Source organism: Lepisosteus platostomus, chromosome 13 (genome assembly GCF_059453375.1).
Source record: "Lepisosteus platostomus isolate fLepPlt1 chromosome 13, fLepPlt1.hap1, whole genome shotgun sequence".
Taxonomy (NCBI): domain Eukaryota; kingdom Metazoa; phylum Chordata; class Actinopteri; order Semionotiformes; family Lepisosteidae; genus Lepisosteus; species Lepisosteus platostomus.
Genome location: NC_142623.1, coordinates 15,338,105 through 15,353,719, shown reverse-complemented (window position 1 = coordinate 15,353,719; position 15,615 = coordinate 15,338,105). Strand labels below are relative to the sequence as shown.

Below are 15,615 nucleotides of genomic sequence, written 5' to 3'. Positions count from 1 at the left end.
ATGAAAGGCGTTCCTTGTACCACATGTAAGATAAGATTATCTATTACACTTTATTTCCCATACACAATTTCTTGCATTAGGAATTCACCTTTTTACATACCCCAACTTGCTCTCCATGAGACACACAGACAGGGAGAGGAGCACAGGGTCAGCCATTTATACAGCACCCCTGGAGCAGCTGGGGTTAAGGGCCTTGCTCAGGGGCCCAACAGAGTAGGATTCCTCTGCCAGCCATGGGATTTGAACCAGCAACAGGGGCAGATCCTTAGCCACAGAGCTACCACACCACCCTAATGTGTGGTGTATGTTCGCTTGTTTTGAGCAACTCATTGCACAGTGGTATACTTTTTAAAGAGCAGAAGGTGTACTTTTGTTAGAAGTGTTGTGCAACCGATTATTGCTTATCATTTAAACCTCGAGTACATCACGAAACTGCCCTTTCTCATTTTAAGTTGCATGCATGGTGTCTGTCAAGAGGTACTCGGACCCATTACATTTTTCCAAAACACATAAACCTGAATGTTCAAAACTGAGAACTTAAGGTAGAGTAAATATCAGCAAAAACTGAGGAGAAAAAAAAGGAGGGGTGTTGGTTGCATACGTATTCAGACCTGTGAACTTCATCTTTGATTGAAACAACTTTGGCAGCAATTACAGCTACAGGTCTTTGAGCCTGGTTGAGTCCAGGTGTTTCCATCATGAAAGTCATCATAAATCAGTAGAGCTGTGAAGAGACAGAATGCTGGTTTGGTGAGAGAAGTGGGCAAGTGGCCCAGGGAGGAAGAAAAGGTATGATGAAGAGTTCTAGAAAAAGATTTGGAGGAAGGCCTAGTGGGTCGCAGCAGGTGTAGGCTGTAGTAGTTTGGGTGGGTAGCTACGTCAGCATGCGTAGGCTGCAAAGGAACAAGTAATAGGTTTATTCCATACTGGGAAACAAAATTGCACCCAGAAGCCATTGAACTAATCGTGTGGTTTGTTAAGGAAATTTTGCACACCTAAATTAATTTAGACTCGCCACACAAAGTATTTAAATACACGTGTAATCACTTTTCCATTTGTCTTTCATCTGAATGATTTCCTTCATCCTGCTTTTCTCTTTGCGTGTGCGGAGTGGGTTTTGTAAATAAGAAATATCAGTCGCTACTACAAAGTGTCACAACTGCAAGCGTTAAAGCAAGAAAATGTAAAAACTGTGCAAAGGTCGGAATACTTTTGCATAACATTCTAAAAAGGATGTTTCTAATAGTGTCTGTATCCCTTAGAAAGCTTATAAATGAGAGGAAAACATTTGGCCCATCTATCTTACCTGCTAGTAGCTAAATATATCCTCATTATATATTCTGATTATAAATGGTGTTTATATATTGCATATAATAGTAGTATATTTATGCAGCTGGCTGGGTTATAATTCTAACCCTACAGGATTTGTTACAATAAGACAGAGTTTACATGCTTTACTAACACAGTATTGTTAGTCATTTGGCTCAACAAAATGTGTATTTGTAACCCAATTGGCAAGTTTAAAAAAAATGTAGGAGGAAATTCACAAAATAATTCATTTCCAAATACCGGCTTTATTTCAGAACTTTGTAAGAATGCTAAAGGTTTTAGATGGAGAAAGAACACAAATAACATGGTCCTGTGTACACAACGCATAAACCGCGAGTCTTCCAGCACAAACATAAAATGTTTCGATCCCAACCACCTGACAACGGTACCGGCAAATGAGAAACACAACTCCACAATGCCACACAATCTATTATACAGCACGGTTAAAGCTATTTGTTCCAAAACCATTTCTGCCCTTGAACCGATGCAATACCGATTACAACAAGTAGAGGGCGGTATGGTGTGATTTCTTTTTTATTGTTTCGAAGTCCTTCCACAGCAGATAGTTCTGATGCTGTCAAACACGGTCATGTAGAGGAGAGGGTGAATGCACATATTCAAAGTCACCAGCCCCTTCGTCACCTGTATTGACTGATACAGCCTGCGCGACGAGTATGTATCAAAGACTCTATTGAAAAAGTTCACGTTCCTGAGCACATGGTAAGGAATGAAGGAGACCGCATACAACACCACAACCAGAGCGATCATCGCGGCTACTTTCCTCTTTTCCAGCGGCGTGATGTTCTGGTTTTTCCACACCACCCAGAGGATGGCGAAGTAGGAAGCGAAAGTCGCCAAGAAAGGCACCAAACACCCAACAGTGGCCAAAAAGACGCTGTAAACGAAATAGGTCTTGTCTTTGTGGTCGAAAGAGACGCACTCAGTGTTGTTTCTCTCGCCTTTGGTCAAGGCGGCATATTTCAGCACAGGGCAAGAAAGGACGGTGACCAGAGCCCAGACGCCGACGCTGACTAACTTGGCGTGTTTGGGCCTGACGTGGCTGTGCGTGAACATCGGGTGCACGATGCCCACGTAGCGGTTGACGCTGATGCAGGTGATGAAGAAGATGCTGCTGTAAAGGTTGCAGGTGAAGAGGAAGCGCTCGATCTTGCAGGTGGCCTCCCCAAAGATCCACTCCTTCTCCCCGAGGTAATAGATGACCAGCAGCGGCAAGGTCAGCACATACAGCAGGTCGCTGACCGCCAGGTTGAAAGAGAAGACGACCCCCGTGTGCCAGTTTCTCCGCTCTCTGGTGAGCAGGAGCCAGAGCGCCAGCACGTTGCCCGGGAACGCCAGACAGAACTCGATTCCGAAAACCGGCGGCAAAAATGCAATCTGGAAGCTATCAGCCCCGCTGCTGTTCATCTTCCCGACGTCTTTTCTTGCGGGGGACCGGTGGTCGCGACCCTCGCGTGCCTTCTGTGAAAGAAACGCACACGGCAACAACGATAACAGTTTGATTGAATGGAAATCCCGGCCGGGCATGCACACAAAACTCACTCCATTCTCATTTTGTCGCCTGTCCTTTTTTTTAAGTTAAAGGAATGTGGCGCTTTGTCTGTATGATCTTTTAATTGCGTTTACAAAAAGACGAAACGAATAAAAAACACTATACCCATAGCGTCCTTGATGCTGTATGACGAGAGGAGGGTAGGTGAATGGTAGGTAAAAATACACAAAAATAAACGCCGCAGAAACGCAGTTTCTCAGACTCCTGACCTCCGCGGAGGACGCAACCCACAGAAGCTAAGAAAACAGATGTGTATCAGCCTTAAGCATTGTGGAAAACGATGGGCTAATCTTTTACTGTAAATTGAATTATTCCGTTTTTCACCTTTCCAATTAGCGTTGTATTCAAAGGCACGAGGAGCAAATAAAAAGCAGTTTTTTTGGAAGTGATCGAATTGAAGCGTAACGTGCCCAACGACATTTTACACCTCGTATGGATCCTACATTCACTTTTTCACTCCGAGAAATTACGTGATACCTACCTTTAACGTAGAAACTGTTCACCACAGAGCAAAAGTCAGAGCGCGAAATAAGACATGTTGATCGGAGTTAAAATCGGATCGGAGCTGGATTCTTAATCACGGGCGTCTCTCAACTCGGCACCCTCTGGAGTTGAAAACACTTACGGAGCTGCAAAAAACATTTTACGTGAAAGCGTTGCTCGGGTTTTGTCGAAACGGACAGCACACTTGAGGAAAAAGAAACTTCCTCATTCGCGTGAAGTCAAGTTCTTTTTAAAATATCACTTGGCAGAGACGTTGCACCCTTCACAGCAAAACGACTTGAAGGGTCAACTCAAAACTGGCTAGAAAATAGGTTTGTCGCACCGAAGCTGCGTTGGGCTCTCGCAGAGGAAGGGTTGGTGAAGTAATTTAACACTCCCCTCCCTAAACAGCCAGTCAGCCCCTCCCAGCAGATAACAGCACACACTCGACTGCTGCGCGCCTTTCATAGCCCTGTCTGAAAAGGATCAACGAAGCGCAAAGAGGCAGAATAAAAACAGCAAAGATTATAGATAAGACCGCCTTGCTTAATTACTGCGGCAGAGTGAATGGATAAAAAAAAGTCCACAGCAGAAAACAATGGGCAGCACAAGTCCAGGACACACATCACTGATTTTTAGTCTTGTATTTTCAATAGCCTCGAACGTCCTATACTCATACTAACCCCGTTATGAATGCGAAGCGATGAGGGCGAACCCAGGTGCACGACAGGATACGCACAGACGCACACCGGCGTCAGTTTAGAGAAACCAACTGACCTACACAGGTCGGCCTGTGAGAGGAAATCGGATCAGTCGGCGACTGTGACGCCGAGAACATGCAGACTTCACACAGAGCCGCTGTCCCAGGTCTAAATCGAACCCAGGACCCTGCGGCTCGAAAGCAGTGGATATTTTGTCATTTCTCCTTCGCAGTTCTTATCTGGAGCTGTGGTTGAATAACACCACTGAATGATGAGGGTTACTTGAGCTGCATGTAAAGAAATGGTCACTGAGTTCTGAACGGTGTGTTGATTTCGACTAATACGATTTATTTAAAATTGATTTTTTTTTCTTTCCAGGGGTTGACAGCAATGTCCTTGCAAGTACTTTGCTGTTTTCCCACACTTCCTCTGGACAATCAGCGTCCAAACACGGGTAAAAACCTGTAAACAACGGGCATCGTCTTTAGACAGTTTAAGCCCAATGCCCGTGGCAATTCAAGAGTTGGATAAAACCAACATACAGACCGCACTCTGACTCTCCAGAACCCCTTAACTCTTCAATCAAATACATTTCGCAGACTTCTGGGCGGTGAAAATGTACTCAATTGCCAAGAACTCCTACCCGCAAAATGATAAAATGAAAGCTTATATGATCTGCCCTGCAAAACTCATGGTCTTCCGTTCTTGAGTTTTTCTCAGTCATTTCCTGAACGTTCTGCCTGACTGTTTCGTACCTGACTCCCCCGCTCTAAAAAGCTCTGCCACTCGTTAAACCGGGTTTCCTGTCTTTCTGGCACCGCCGATTAAAGTCGTGAAGATGGCACAGACAGCCCCGCAGGCAGCAAGAGGTGAGAAACGTTAGCTTGAAGGCAAAGCGTGGGAAGAGCTCCCTCCACCAACGAGCTAAGCCGCAGGCTCACCTAGTTTCCGGCCGTGGCGAGCCCCCCTCACCGGGCCCGTCCTAGCAGCGCAACAAAGGTTCAGCCCGTCCTCGACTAGACTGCCGCGCTGCTTTCCTCCCAAGCACACTTGTTACACACTTCTTGAACTGCGGGCGTGTCGGTGGAAGAAAGCTCAGTGCAAAGGGGCACCGCTGACCAACTTCATCACCTCTACTGGTTTACGCACGGTGAAATAATGCAGCCAGAAGAAATGAAATGCACGCACCGTTTCGATGCATTGCTTAAAAACTCGAAATGTGCACGAATGCCCTTTTAGGAATGGCGACTTAAGGGGGGTACATCTTTTGGCCTAAGGAGTGTTAAAAGAATACTTCTGGAGGAAAACTCCGAGGAAAAAAAAAGTTAAAAGCATCTGCTCTTATGCAGTATAATACACAATTTGTTGAATTGCAGTATGTAGCTGAATTCTGCAGTGGTTCAGTTGCTTATAACTAGAAAGAACATACAGTAAGAATATGCTGAACAGCAGTACGATAGGTCCGTCTTTTCCAGTACCAGTAACCATTTCAACAGATGGTATACAGGCATTTAAGAATACATGGGGGGTTAAAGATTCAGAAAGTCCCAACCCACCCTCTAAAGAATTCGAGAAACCCACCTGGGCTGAGGAGAAGGTAAAAGCGACAAAATTATTTTGCAGTTTGAGCAAGTAGCGACTTGCTTTTCCAGCAACCACAAGGAAAAAACCTCTTTAGCTTTTTTTTTTAAAGCCGCGGTTTTCGATGGAACAAGTGACGGTGTAAGATTAAGGTAGACGGAGAAGCATAAGCTTAACAGGACATTACGTCCAGGGAAAGCGCAAGAAGATAAAACTCAAGTCAAATAAAACTGAATACAGGATCTGCCTATAAAAAGCCGTAGAGCTGCGGTTTTCAGAAAATAATAACGACAATAATAACTGCTTCTGTTCCTGCCCGAACTCTTAACTAGTTCCAGTTATTCAACCCACAGGAGCCATTCATAGTTAAGTGTACGTTTCGTCCACGGGCAGGGTCTGACCCGCTGTTCCCCAACTCCTCCCCTACAAATCCCCCTTTTCCCTGACCGACCGGCCCAGGACGTCCATCTCCGTTCGGTTTTAAGAGAAACGCCGTGGACGCCTCGCTAGGAACCTGCCTTCGCCACCACAACCAGAACTAGCGGACCTCTCGGCCTTTTAAGGGTCGTGGTTTGGAACAGGGAGACGCTTCTTTCGCCCTTTGAAGAACAGCAATGCGGCAGCGCATCTAGACTCCAGCGTCCCGCTAAAGGTTTGTCCCGGCAGGGGTACAAAGCCCTTAATACCGGTTAAGAGGCCCAGGCCGTTTGCAGTACATTTCAAGGCTTGTATGACCCGACATAAGCTAATGCGGCATCAAAGTTGTAACGGCCCACGTGTCAACTGACCCATCAATCTACTTACCCATTTAATTAACCACACAGCCAAACATGGTTTGGAATATTAACTCTTTCCTCTTATCAAAGACTCTGTCAGACATCAGCCTTTTTTTCCAGCAACCCAGACAGCACCCTGGACAGTGTTTAAAGAATTTTTTATTGCAAGGAAAAAAAAAATTGCAAACAAAATGCAATTCACCATTAAGGATTGCTTTTCAGGTTTTACCCTGCAAGTCTGTACATCATTTACAAACAAAAGGCAGAGAGAGGTCATTTCTAGTTTCAAAACAGGAACAATTTTGTACATTTTGGTAAAGTGAAAGTTGTAGGTGGAAGCAAAATGGTTTATATATATATCTCCCGACAGGAATTGGTCTAGCGCCTCTGCCCGCAGACAGTAAGCTCAGACTCCGCTTCGCCTGGGCACTTATTCAAATTTGACTGCTTTCCAAAATATCCTCTGGCTTCCGTCCTAATGAAACAGTCTTTTCACACAGGCTGCCCATGCTCATTCCAGCAGGTACAGGTGCAGTTGAACTGACCTCCAGGAACAGAACTCTATTGTTTTTCCACAGTCCTTATTTAAACTACCTGCATCCATTTCCTGCCCTTGCATCTATGTAGGGTAAACAATTTTCACAATAGTCTTCCAGCACTTCATAAGCTTTTCCAATATGAAGTTAAAGGCTCAGCCAGGACAAAACCCAAGAGGGACGGTAGTGCTGGAGCCCAGAACTGGAATAACCAGATAGCAGCCACACTATTAAGTGCTCTCTCACTGCCCCTGAAATCTGACCCGCAGCAGGTTCTGGCTCTGTACGCCAAATTATTTTATGCTGCACACGGGTGCTGCTGTGCACCCACCACTCCTCGGCGTTGTCTTGCTTTGTGGGAAAGCAAAACATATCCCAAGAGATGCTGCTTCCAACTGGGGAAAAAAAACCCTCACAAAGCACAAACACACCACGGGACAAACATCAGCAAGCGCAGTGCGTCAGTCTCTCTGTGCTACAGGAACGCCCCCAAATTCATCTGTATGTGCTAAAGGGACAGTGCTGGCCTGGACAGACACATGGAGCCCCCGAGGGTACAGAAATGTTTTCCGCCTGTCGTGGCCAAGGAAAGGGTCACTGCCGACCTTTCCCCCTTTTCTGCTTGAAGCCCTGTCTCCCCCCGCCCATTGCTCTCCGCTTCAAACCTGGTTGAGGTTTGCCCCTCTGTCCCTTAAATCCGAAGCCCTTCCCTCCCCCCGTCTTCCTCCCTCCGAGCTTTTGCTCCCCCCTCTTGGCAGGCCGATTCCCTGCTCCTCTGTCTCCCGGCTGTCTCCGGTCGGCCCTCCCCCTTGCTGGACTGGGGGCTCCCCGGTTTTTCTTCCCAGGTTTGGGTGCGCCCTGCCTGGGCGAGTCTCGGCCAGCCTTCCTCACTCTCTCGGAGGAGAGCTTCCTCTTCTTGAACGGTCTCGGAGCGTTTCCTGGAGCCCTCTTCCTCTTGGAGGCCCCTGGGAACATGTCTGGTAGGGGGGTAGGAGGGGAGGGGGGCAGGATGAGTTGTAAGTCGAGATTTTCATGGACAGCTCGTGCCTCCGCTACAGACACTACAGAATGCCACTGTCCCACTGCAACCTGCTTTACTGTGTACTAAGAAAAACGAGGCCTTATCATCTGTTATCTCTGCTACCATCAGTGACTGCCAAACCCAACAGAGAATCTCCAGGGGACAAGCTCTGTATGTTTACTTCTGCAGTACCCGGCCACCTAGACCATCAGCAGAGGCGTGACAGAGCAGTAGTGCTGCTGAACTTCGAAAGCTCTGAGGACGCAGAAGGCTCTGGATGGACGTGGAACCTAGGCTTGCTGGCCTTAAAACTGTAGCTAAAGCCTGCAGAAAGAAGGCCTAAAAAGGCTGTAAATACACTATTCCTGAAGTAAAGAGCAGATCACAGGGCACCCAAAAGAAGCCATGTTGATTTTACCTCCCTTCGTCTTGTCTCGCTCTTTTTAAATTGTTAAAACAAATGGGGGGCGGTCAGGGCAGGGCTCTTACCTTCGTCAGGCTCCTCCCCCACAGCCTGTCTGTAATACTCCGCCTCATCATCGGATTCCTCAGCAGCAGCAGCCTGGTCATCCTGCACCCCAGGATCCTCTGCTTCGCTGTCATTGTCCCCGCCTTTATCCTGCTTCTTCTTCTTCTTGATCCCCTCCAGGCTCCTCTTCCTGTCATCAGCAGACAGCAATGGAAAATCAACAGCCACCCTGGCATGAGCCAGCCTCACACACGCATTGCGCACTTCAATGCCGAGACACGAGAGAGATAACAGACAGAGAGTCATCGACCCGTGATCTATTTTCTGGGCTGTTACACGGGCACAGTGGTGACTCACTTGTTCTGTTGGTATTTCTCTTTCTTCAGTGCGATGTTCTGCTCCTGCTGCCTCTTCCTCTCCTCCTTCAGCTTCAGCTGCTTCTCCTTGCGAGCCAGGATCTCCTTCAGCTCCTCCTCCGACTTCTCAACTAGCGAGGACAGGGTTTCAAATCAGCCCCTGGGTTTTGACTCTTGCAATGACGTTCTAGAGCGTTACTGTGCGACCACCCTCTCCTCATGAGCAGCCATGACTGCATGAGGCACCTGGTCTAACACGGGCACCAGGCATACTGGTCAACTGGAGCACACAAAGCAGCTTCCTTGTTTCTGAAAGGCCACAGGACGCGTCAGTAAGCGTTTACTTTTGAAAGAGCAATCACAGCGCTGTCAGGAAAAGCAGCTTTCATCACGCACGTCCAATGTCCTCCCAGAAAGCGAGAAGGTGAAGACATGTGATCACCCTTCGAGATCTGGGGTGGAAAGCAGTTCCTTTTTTGGGAGGAGGTGGTATTGTGTTTAGGGAAAGCAAAAAAAAAAGTGCTCATAAAGAAAAATCTACAGAACAAATAACTTAGGATCACCTAATTCCTAAGCAACCAGGCAATTGGGAAGCAGCCATTGGGCTTTTCCACCCGGTGCTCTCAGAAAAGAAAAACTAAAGGAGAAAATTGCCAACTTACTGACAGTATGGTAAAGCACGTTCCCTCCACCCATCCCTTCTTCAATCTTTATCAGCTGCAGGGTCATCCTGGGGCCAATCTGGGAACAGAGAGAGGAGGGTGAAGCAGTCCCCTACATACTTAGGAAAGGCTTTGAAATTCTATGGGACATGAAGCATGTATCCTAGAAAAGCAGCCCATTTTAGTGTCTTTGGCACAGCGATTTGCAGGACTGTAGATCTCATCTGTATGAGGAATTTCGTTTTGCCCATTTTTACACCTAAAACAAACTGAAAAACCATTTATCAACTTGGTTCTATACCTAAAGCCTTACTGAAAGAGCCTGTGGTCACTCCCCTCCGATATTCCCACGGGTCATGACATCACTCAGCTGCAAGCACACTGAAAGCTGGCAGGACTCTGGGCAAGAAGGGTCCACTTGGTCTCAACCACACTGGTCAATTGTGCCCCCATTACTCTGGGGGTCACGCCAATAGCTGGCATAGCTGGCCTAACCTAAACTATGAACATCTGGACTTCAGGCCTGGACCTGTGCGCTGAACAACCACCTTCACTGACTGAGCCACACGAACGCCACTACTCCTGATCTGAAGCACCCTGCATCTGTATGGAATGAACTTTAACCTAATAACATTAGCTAAAACAGCCAACAAAGCATGGCGTCATCAGAAAGCGTTTACTTCCGAGACATCACCGCGACGTCAGTGGGAAATGCTTTCATCATCTGCACACTGCTTCCTCTCCTCCGGGTCCAGGATTTGAGGAAGAGAGAATCAGTGTGGCCACTTTTTACAGCTCACCTATACTTCATGGGTCAAAAAAAAATCAATAAAAATCAGTCCTGCAACGCCAATGCATGGCTGCTTTCTTCCTTGTAAAGGCCTTCACCCCGAAGACCTCAGTGCAGAATGTTGTCAGCAAAACAGATGGGCTAACCACGGTGAAGTGCGTACCTCAGTCAGCCTCACGGCGCTCTGCTGGGCCTTCATGTTTCCTCGCCCGGAGCACACCTGCGGCAGTTCGGTGATATTGTGGTCGCCGTCCTGCTCTGCCTCGCTCTCGGAAAGATTGGCAGCCCTGCGGGGAGAAACACGGCCCCCCCGTTAAGATCCCTCTTACAGCCCAGCGTGAAAGAGTTTCTGGTGTAGTTTCTCCATGCGCGCATACGGACGGGCCGGACAGATTCAGTGCGTTTACTTTGAAAAGAAATCACTGTGCAGTCAGCAAAGAAAACGTTTCATCAGCTGTGTCCGGCCCCCTGTTCCTTTAAGTGCTCTTTAGCAACGCAAGCCACTCAGCTTTGCCACAGAAGCTAATACTCTGGCTTCTTTCAGAACTGGCTGGATGAAATCCTGCTATCAATCAGTTACTAACTACCGAACTGTCTAGGTGGGCCAAAGGACCTCCTCTCATTTTGCTGCCCGGCCCTCAAAACACCATTTTAAAAAGCAAACAAAAGCTGGGTTTTCAGCTCTGCAAGGCTAATCAGAACAAAAACAATATCAATTTAAAGCCAAGAGGATGAAACTGCTTGATCGTTAGAAGCCAGGACTGACCCACTGATTAATGTTCCAAGAACAAGTCTAGCACATCCCCACTGGACTCTCTTCAACTTAATTAAAGCTAATCATATTACCAGAACTTTCAATTGTTTTAAAGTAACCCGTGAATGTGTAAGGGTGTATTTAAAAATCTGCTACAGATATTGTTATCAGAGTGAATCATTGTCCAATCAGTAAATTAACTAAATCTTCCAGATTACTTAAAATCACATCAGCTCAGTGGGGAAAAACAAACAAACAGAAGACTGTCTGGATTGAGAAACCCCGTCTCTATTTGAAGCACAGACAAAAACCTGTACATATAGCCACTACTCTAAGAACACTAACCACTTCCTGCACATTTACACCCTGAAATGTCTTGACTTTTCTTCCCTTTTACAAATTCCGCGATATCCTGCAGCCTCTTACTTCATGAGCAGCTCACTGACGTCCTCAAACTTGCTCATGTTGGGAAACTTCTCCTGCATCAGTTTCTTCACCCCCTTGCTCATCCCTACAGGAACAACCTTCAGGCTGCTGCCGGGGGAAGATGGACAGGAGAGTGAGGAACTGCACCACTCATCCGGCAAAGCCAGAATGCAGCACAGGCAATGAAAGAACAAATCTTGTCACACCATTTCTAGACAATTTTGTTTAAAGAATGCTATGCTTGGGCACACATGGCCTTTGACCCTGAAGGTTAAAGGGCACAGCTTTAGCTCCACATGACTGTATGGGTAAAATGAAGCTGGCCTTCTCAGCCCCCCCCGTTACCTCTGCAGGATTTCTTTTGGGACTGGATGCATCAGTGCGTTTACTTTGATGAGAAATCACTGTGCACTCAGCATAAAGATAGCATCATCCTTTGCAACCAGTATTGATGTATCAGTGTGTTTACGCTGATGAGAAATCACTGCACTCAGCATAAAGCAACCAGCGCCACCCCAAAACAGGAAATTAATTTGACTTCCAAAGCACTGACAAGGCTAGCAGAAGAAAACAGACTTACTAGTGTCTGAACTCTATCTTCTGAGTCTGTGCATCATAGCTGATCAAGACACACCTCTTTATGGTGTTTAGATTTACCTGCAAAGGAAACGGCAGTAAAAAATAACAAGTTTGTATATACAAAAAATGAATCTGCATTACGCAAATTAATAACTTAGTGAAGTGCAGCATTGTAATGCATGAGAAAAAAACACCAATGAAACAGCAACCACATTTCCATTTTAAAAAAACCTTTTTTCCATTACCTTTAAGACACTGCTGACACCTAGTGGACAAAAGTGGCACTGGCTATTTCTGCACAGCAAAGCCTACAACTATCCAACTTCAAGCCAGGACTCTGAACAGCGAGATTTCTCAATTGGATTTTTTCCCATAGACCATTCCTCATGACACAAATAGCTCACCTTATGCACGTTGATGGAAGGAAACATGTTCTGGAACATGGTAGCCATCAGTTTGACCTGCATGCCCTCCAGCCCAAAGTTATTGAGGATTAGCAAAGGGTGATGGGTGAACTGCTCCTCGTGCATCCTGTGTCGTTTCAGAGAGGACACCACATCCTTGACCAGGGAATACTGGGAGGGAGAGGGCAGCAAAAGGAACATTCTTCAAGACACCACAAGCAAAGTTAAGACCATTGGCTTGTAAGCAGAAGACCCATGCACTGCTCCACAGTGCATTTATTTCTCTGATCATGCACAGTCATCAGCCAAAGCCCTCTGCCATCGACATTACCTTGCAAACATTTTGGTCAATCCATTTGACATGGCTTTGCTGCTTTTAGCAATTACTATGTGCCACCATAGCTCCCAGTGCCACAATATTTTCAACAGCTGTCAAGAAGCCAGCATATTAGTAAATGGCACTGGGCAGCAGGCCTGTATCCTCCTTTCGCTTTCTGAGTATCTCTGTGCAATATATGAAGTGCAAGAGGGTCAGCTCTTAAGACGCTCTTGTGCACAATTCCGTTCTCTCAGGTTACCTACCAGGGGCTCAAATTAAGATGATTAATAAACCGCAAAGTTTCTGACCAGCTGCTTTCCCCATGGCCTTCAACCTTCTTAACCACATGAATACAGGATGCAGTGTGTATAGAACTGTGGAACTGTGCACGCTCTTTGTGTAAAGAGCATATGTCTTATTGAGCGCTTCTATCCATGTTTTTGCACCAAGATAACAGATCAAATTCTTGTACAAGTAACAGACTTGGCAAAAAAAGTGATTCTGATAATGAGTGACAAACTGCAGGTGGCCTTGCACCAGTCCTCCAGCCTTATATACCAATGCAGGTCTGTTCCAGATCACTTACCTTCAGGACTCTGAAGTACAGCATTGGTCCCTTGGGCAGACGGGCAAGCCTCTGAAGAGACATGGAAAGACCAGTTATAATCACCCGCTTTCTGTGTCTCTTTCCTGTTTCTTGACATGGATATCGCACATGCAGAGCACAAGGACTCACCATGTTCACAGTGGCCGGAGTTTTGCTGAAGATCAGGAAGTGGGTGACCCCTAGAGTTCCTGCCACAGCCACAAAATCCTTCAGCACGTTCTTCTTCCGCACCTAGACTCAAGACATGCGCCAACAAGACCATCAGGGGGCTGGATCCCATACGCCAACTTCACATAACCTACGTCACATTAGGAACACTAATTTACCAGTCATGCCAGTAAAGCTCTCAAAAAGCTGGTGGTGTTGTTGTTGGCTCCCTTCGAGAAACATTTAGATAAGACTCCTGGACCAATTATTAACTACCAAACCAGCTAGATGGTCCGAATGACCTCTTATGGACAAAGTCACCTAACAATCATTTTTAAAACGAACATCACAGAGCACACCGAAAACTTGCACTTGCATGGGGCTTCAGTTAGGTTGCATCAGAGCGTTTACTTTGAAGCATCATCAGAAATTCAACCAGTACTTAGGCTTTCATCATCTGCATCCAGGGCCCTTCTAAATAGTATATGCAAGAAAACAAGCATTTGGTTTCAAATGTGCAAGGTGCGCAGCTCTCTCCTCCGCGGTTCACTACATTAAGGGCCGGGCCTCCAGCTGCAGAGAGCAGCATCGGCCATGTCTGTTCCGAGGAAGTGACGTCACCTTCGGCAACAGGCCGGAGACCCACGTTACACGTGGAAGCCTGCTCTTACTTTGAGGGTCTCGGCGGTGTAGGGTTCCATGACTCGCCGCATGTCCTCCACCAGCTGGTGAATATTCTTGCCGATCTGCCCTCGGTGGAACACGAACGAGTGTGGAACAGAGCCATAGTCCTCCTGTGCAAGCTGCAGAGATTTCTGTCGCGACTTCTTCTGGTTCTTGGTCTTCAGAGACAGAGACAGAGAGAAAGCATTACGTTAAAGGTCGTCGCTGTTCTCTCCCGACAGTAGCTTTTGTATGCTGAAAGGTTAAAAAAAGATTTAAAATGGTGGACACAAGTGATGGGTTATTTTACAACTCGGAGTTTTAAATCTGCAAGAGGTCCTGTGGGCTTCAGATGCATCAGAGCGTTTTTAGCCACGGAAATTTCAGCATCCCAGTGACTAAAAGGGACATACAATACATCAAATGTCTGCTAATCTCACTTGAACACAGACCCAAAAAATGGAATCGAGTACTTAAGTAACCGGTTTGATTATTTGGTAGATTAGCGAACATTATGAAATGCAAACCCGTATGTTACAAGACAGAAATAATTTAAAACGTTAATATAAGTGCCCACGTTTCTCGATCAAACAAACGAATCCTGGTGTATTGATCCTACAATAATAGTGTGTAAGATTAATCTTATTTGATTTTATATATACATCTAATGTCCCAAGGTATGGAGTCATTTTGGCGATGAAACGAAAAATATATTTATAAAACCTTATTGTAGAAAAAAACTTACCTTATCTTTTCCCATATCTTACAATTCTTTTATTTTAATAAATATAAAAAACTTGTGATAGCTGAAATAGAATTAACTAATCTAATCTGTAGACGATTTCAAACCATGCCACACCGTCCAACTTCCCTCGCTCACATGGTGGGAGAAAGCTTTGAACTTCCGCCGTGCTACACAAAAGGCACGCCGTGTGGCACAAAGCACTAGTTACATCTTAGATCCTGATTCCGTGTTTTAAACGTTCCTACCTTTCGTTTGCCTCGAAGGTCGACGGAATAGTGACGAGAGTGTAAAGGTTAGAGGAAAACTGAGATAATATATATATAAAGGAAATATATGTAAGTCTGCATAAAATCAAAGAGAAGATAACAAGACATTTTTAAATTGGAGCCCTATTCAATGATTTCTAATTGTATGCGCGGACCATTTCTGCTTAATGTGAGGTTTTAGTCTCCTTTCACTTCATTTACGTTAGGTTAGATAGGTTTGGAGCGCAAAAGACGAATGCAATCTTCACTTTCGAAGGTATATTTTGCTCCTGAGGCGAGCTCATAAATATTAACAAAGGAATCAGCCTGGGCCGTCTTCTCTTAGTGATTGTTTTTGCGTGTAGGAATCCGGGTTCGTTACTTCAGATTTTGGATAAGATGTAGATATTTTGTTTGACCAGAAAAACAATTCTGAGCTAAACCTTTTCTAT

At 45.9% G+C, this 15,615-nt stretch overlaps 2 protein-coding genes across 5 annotated transcripts; both read right to left on the bottom strand.

Annotated features, from left to right (window-relative positions):
• Positions 1-1,554: 1,554 nt before the first annotated feature.
• On the bottom strand, positions 1,555-4,075 carry LOC148650054 (P2Y purinoceptor 11-like). Of its 4 annotated transcripts, XM_088603448.1 has the most exons (3): positions 3,381-4,075; positions 3,005-3,135; positions 1,555-2,808 (listed from the first exon to the last, which is right to left on the bottom strand). In XM_088603448.1, exon 3 carries the CDS (start codon positions 2,752-2,754, stop codon positions 1,864-1,866), a length of 891 nt encoding a protein of 296 aa, XP_088459574.1. In that variant the 5' UTR covers positions 2,755-2,808; positions 3,005-3,135; positions 3,381-4,075; the 3' UTR covers positions 1,555-1,863. The 4 variants fall into 4 exon arrangements, with proteins under 4 accessions (XP_088459574.1, XP_088459573.1, XP_088459575.1 ...); XM_088603447.1 differs by lacking the exon at positions 3,005-3,135 and having other exon boundaries at positions 1,555-2,805; positions 3,377-4,075; XM_088603449.1 differs by lacking the exon at positions 3,005-3,135 and having other exon boundaries at positions 1,555-2,805.
• A 2,506-nt stretch (positions 4,076-6,581) lies between these two features.
• On the bottom strand, positions 6,582-15,075 carry ppan (peter pan homolog). The gene is made up of 12 exons (XM_088603445.1): positions 14,919-15,075; positions 14,182-14,352; positions 13,493-13,594; positions 13,343-13,393; positions 12,438-12,608; positions 12,035-12,111; positions 11,455-11,562; positions 10,438-10,561; positions 9,485-9,563; positions 8,824-8,953; positions 8,487-8,656; positions 6,582-7,953 (listed from the first exon to the last, which is right to left on the bottom strand). The coding sequence occupies exons 1-12, from the start codon at positions 14,931-14,933 to the stop codon at positions 7,571-7,573; spliced, it is 1,581 nt and encodes a 526-aa protein (XP_088459571.1). The 5' UTR covers positions 14,934-15,075; the 3' UTR covers positions 6,582-7,570.
• Positions 15,076-15,615: the final 540 nt, after the last annotated feature.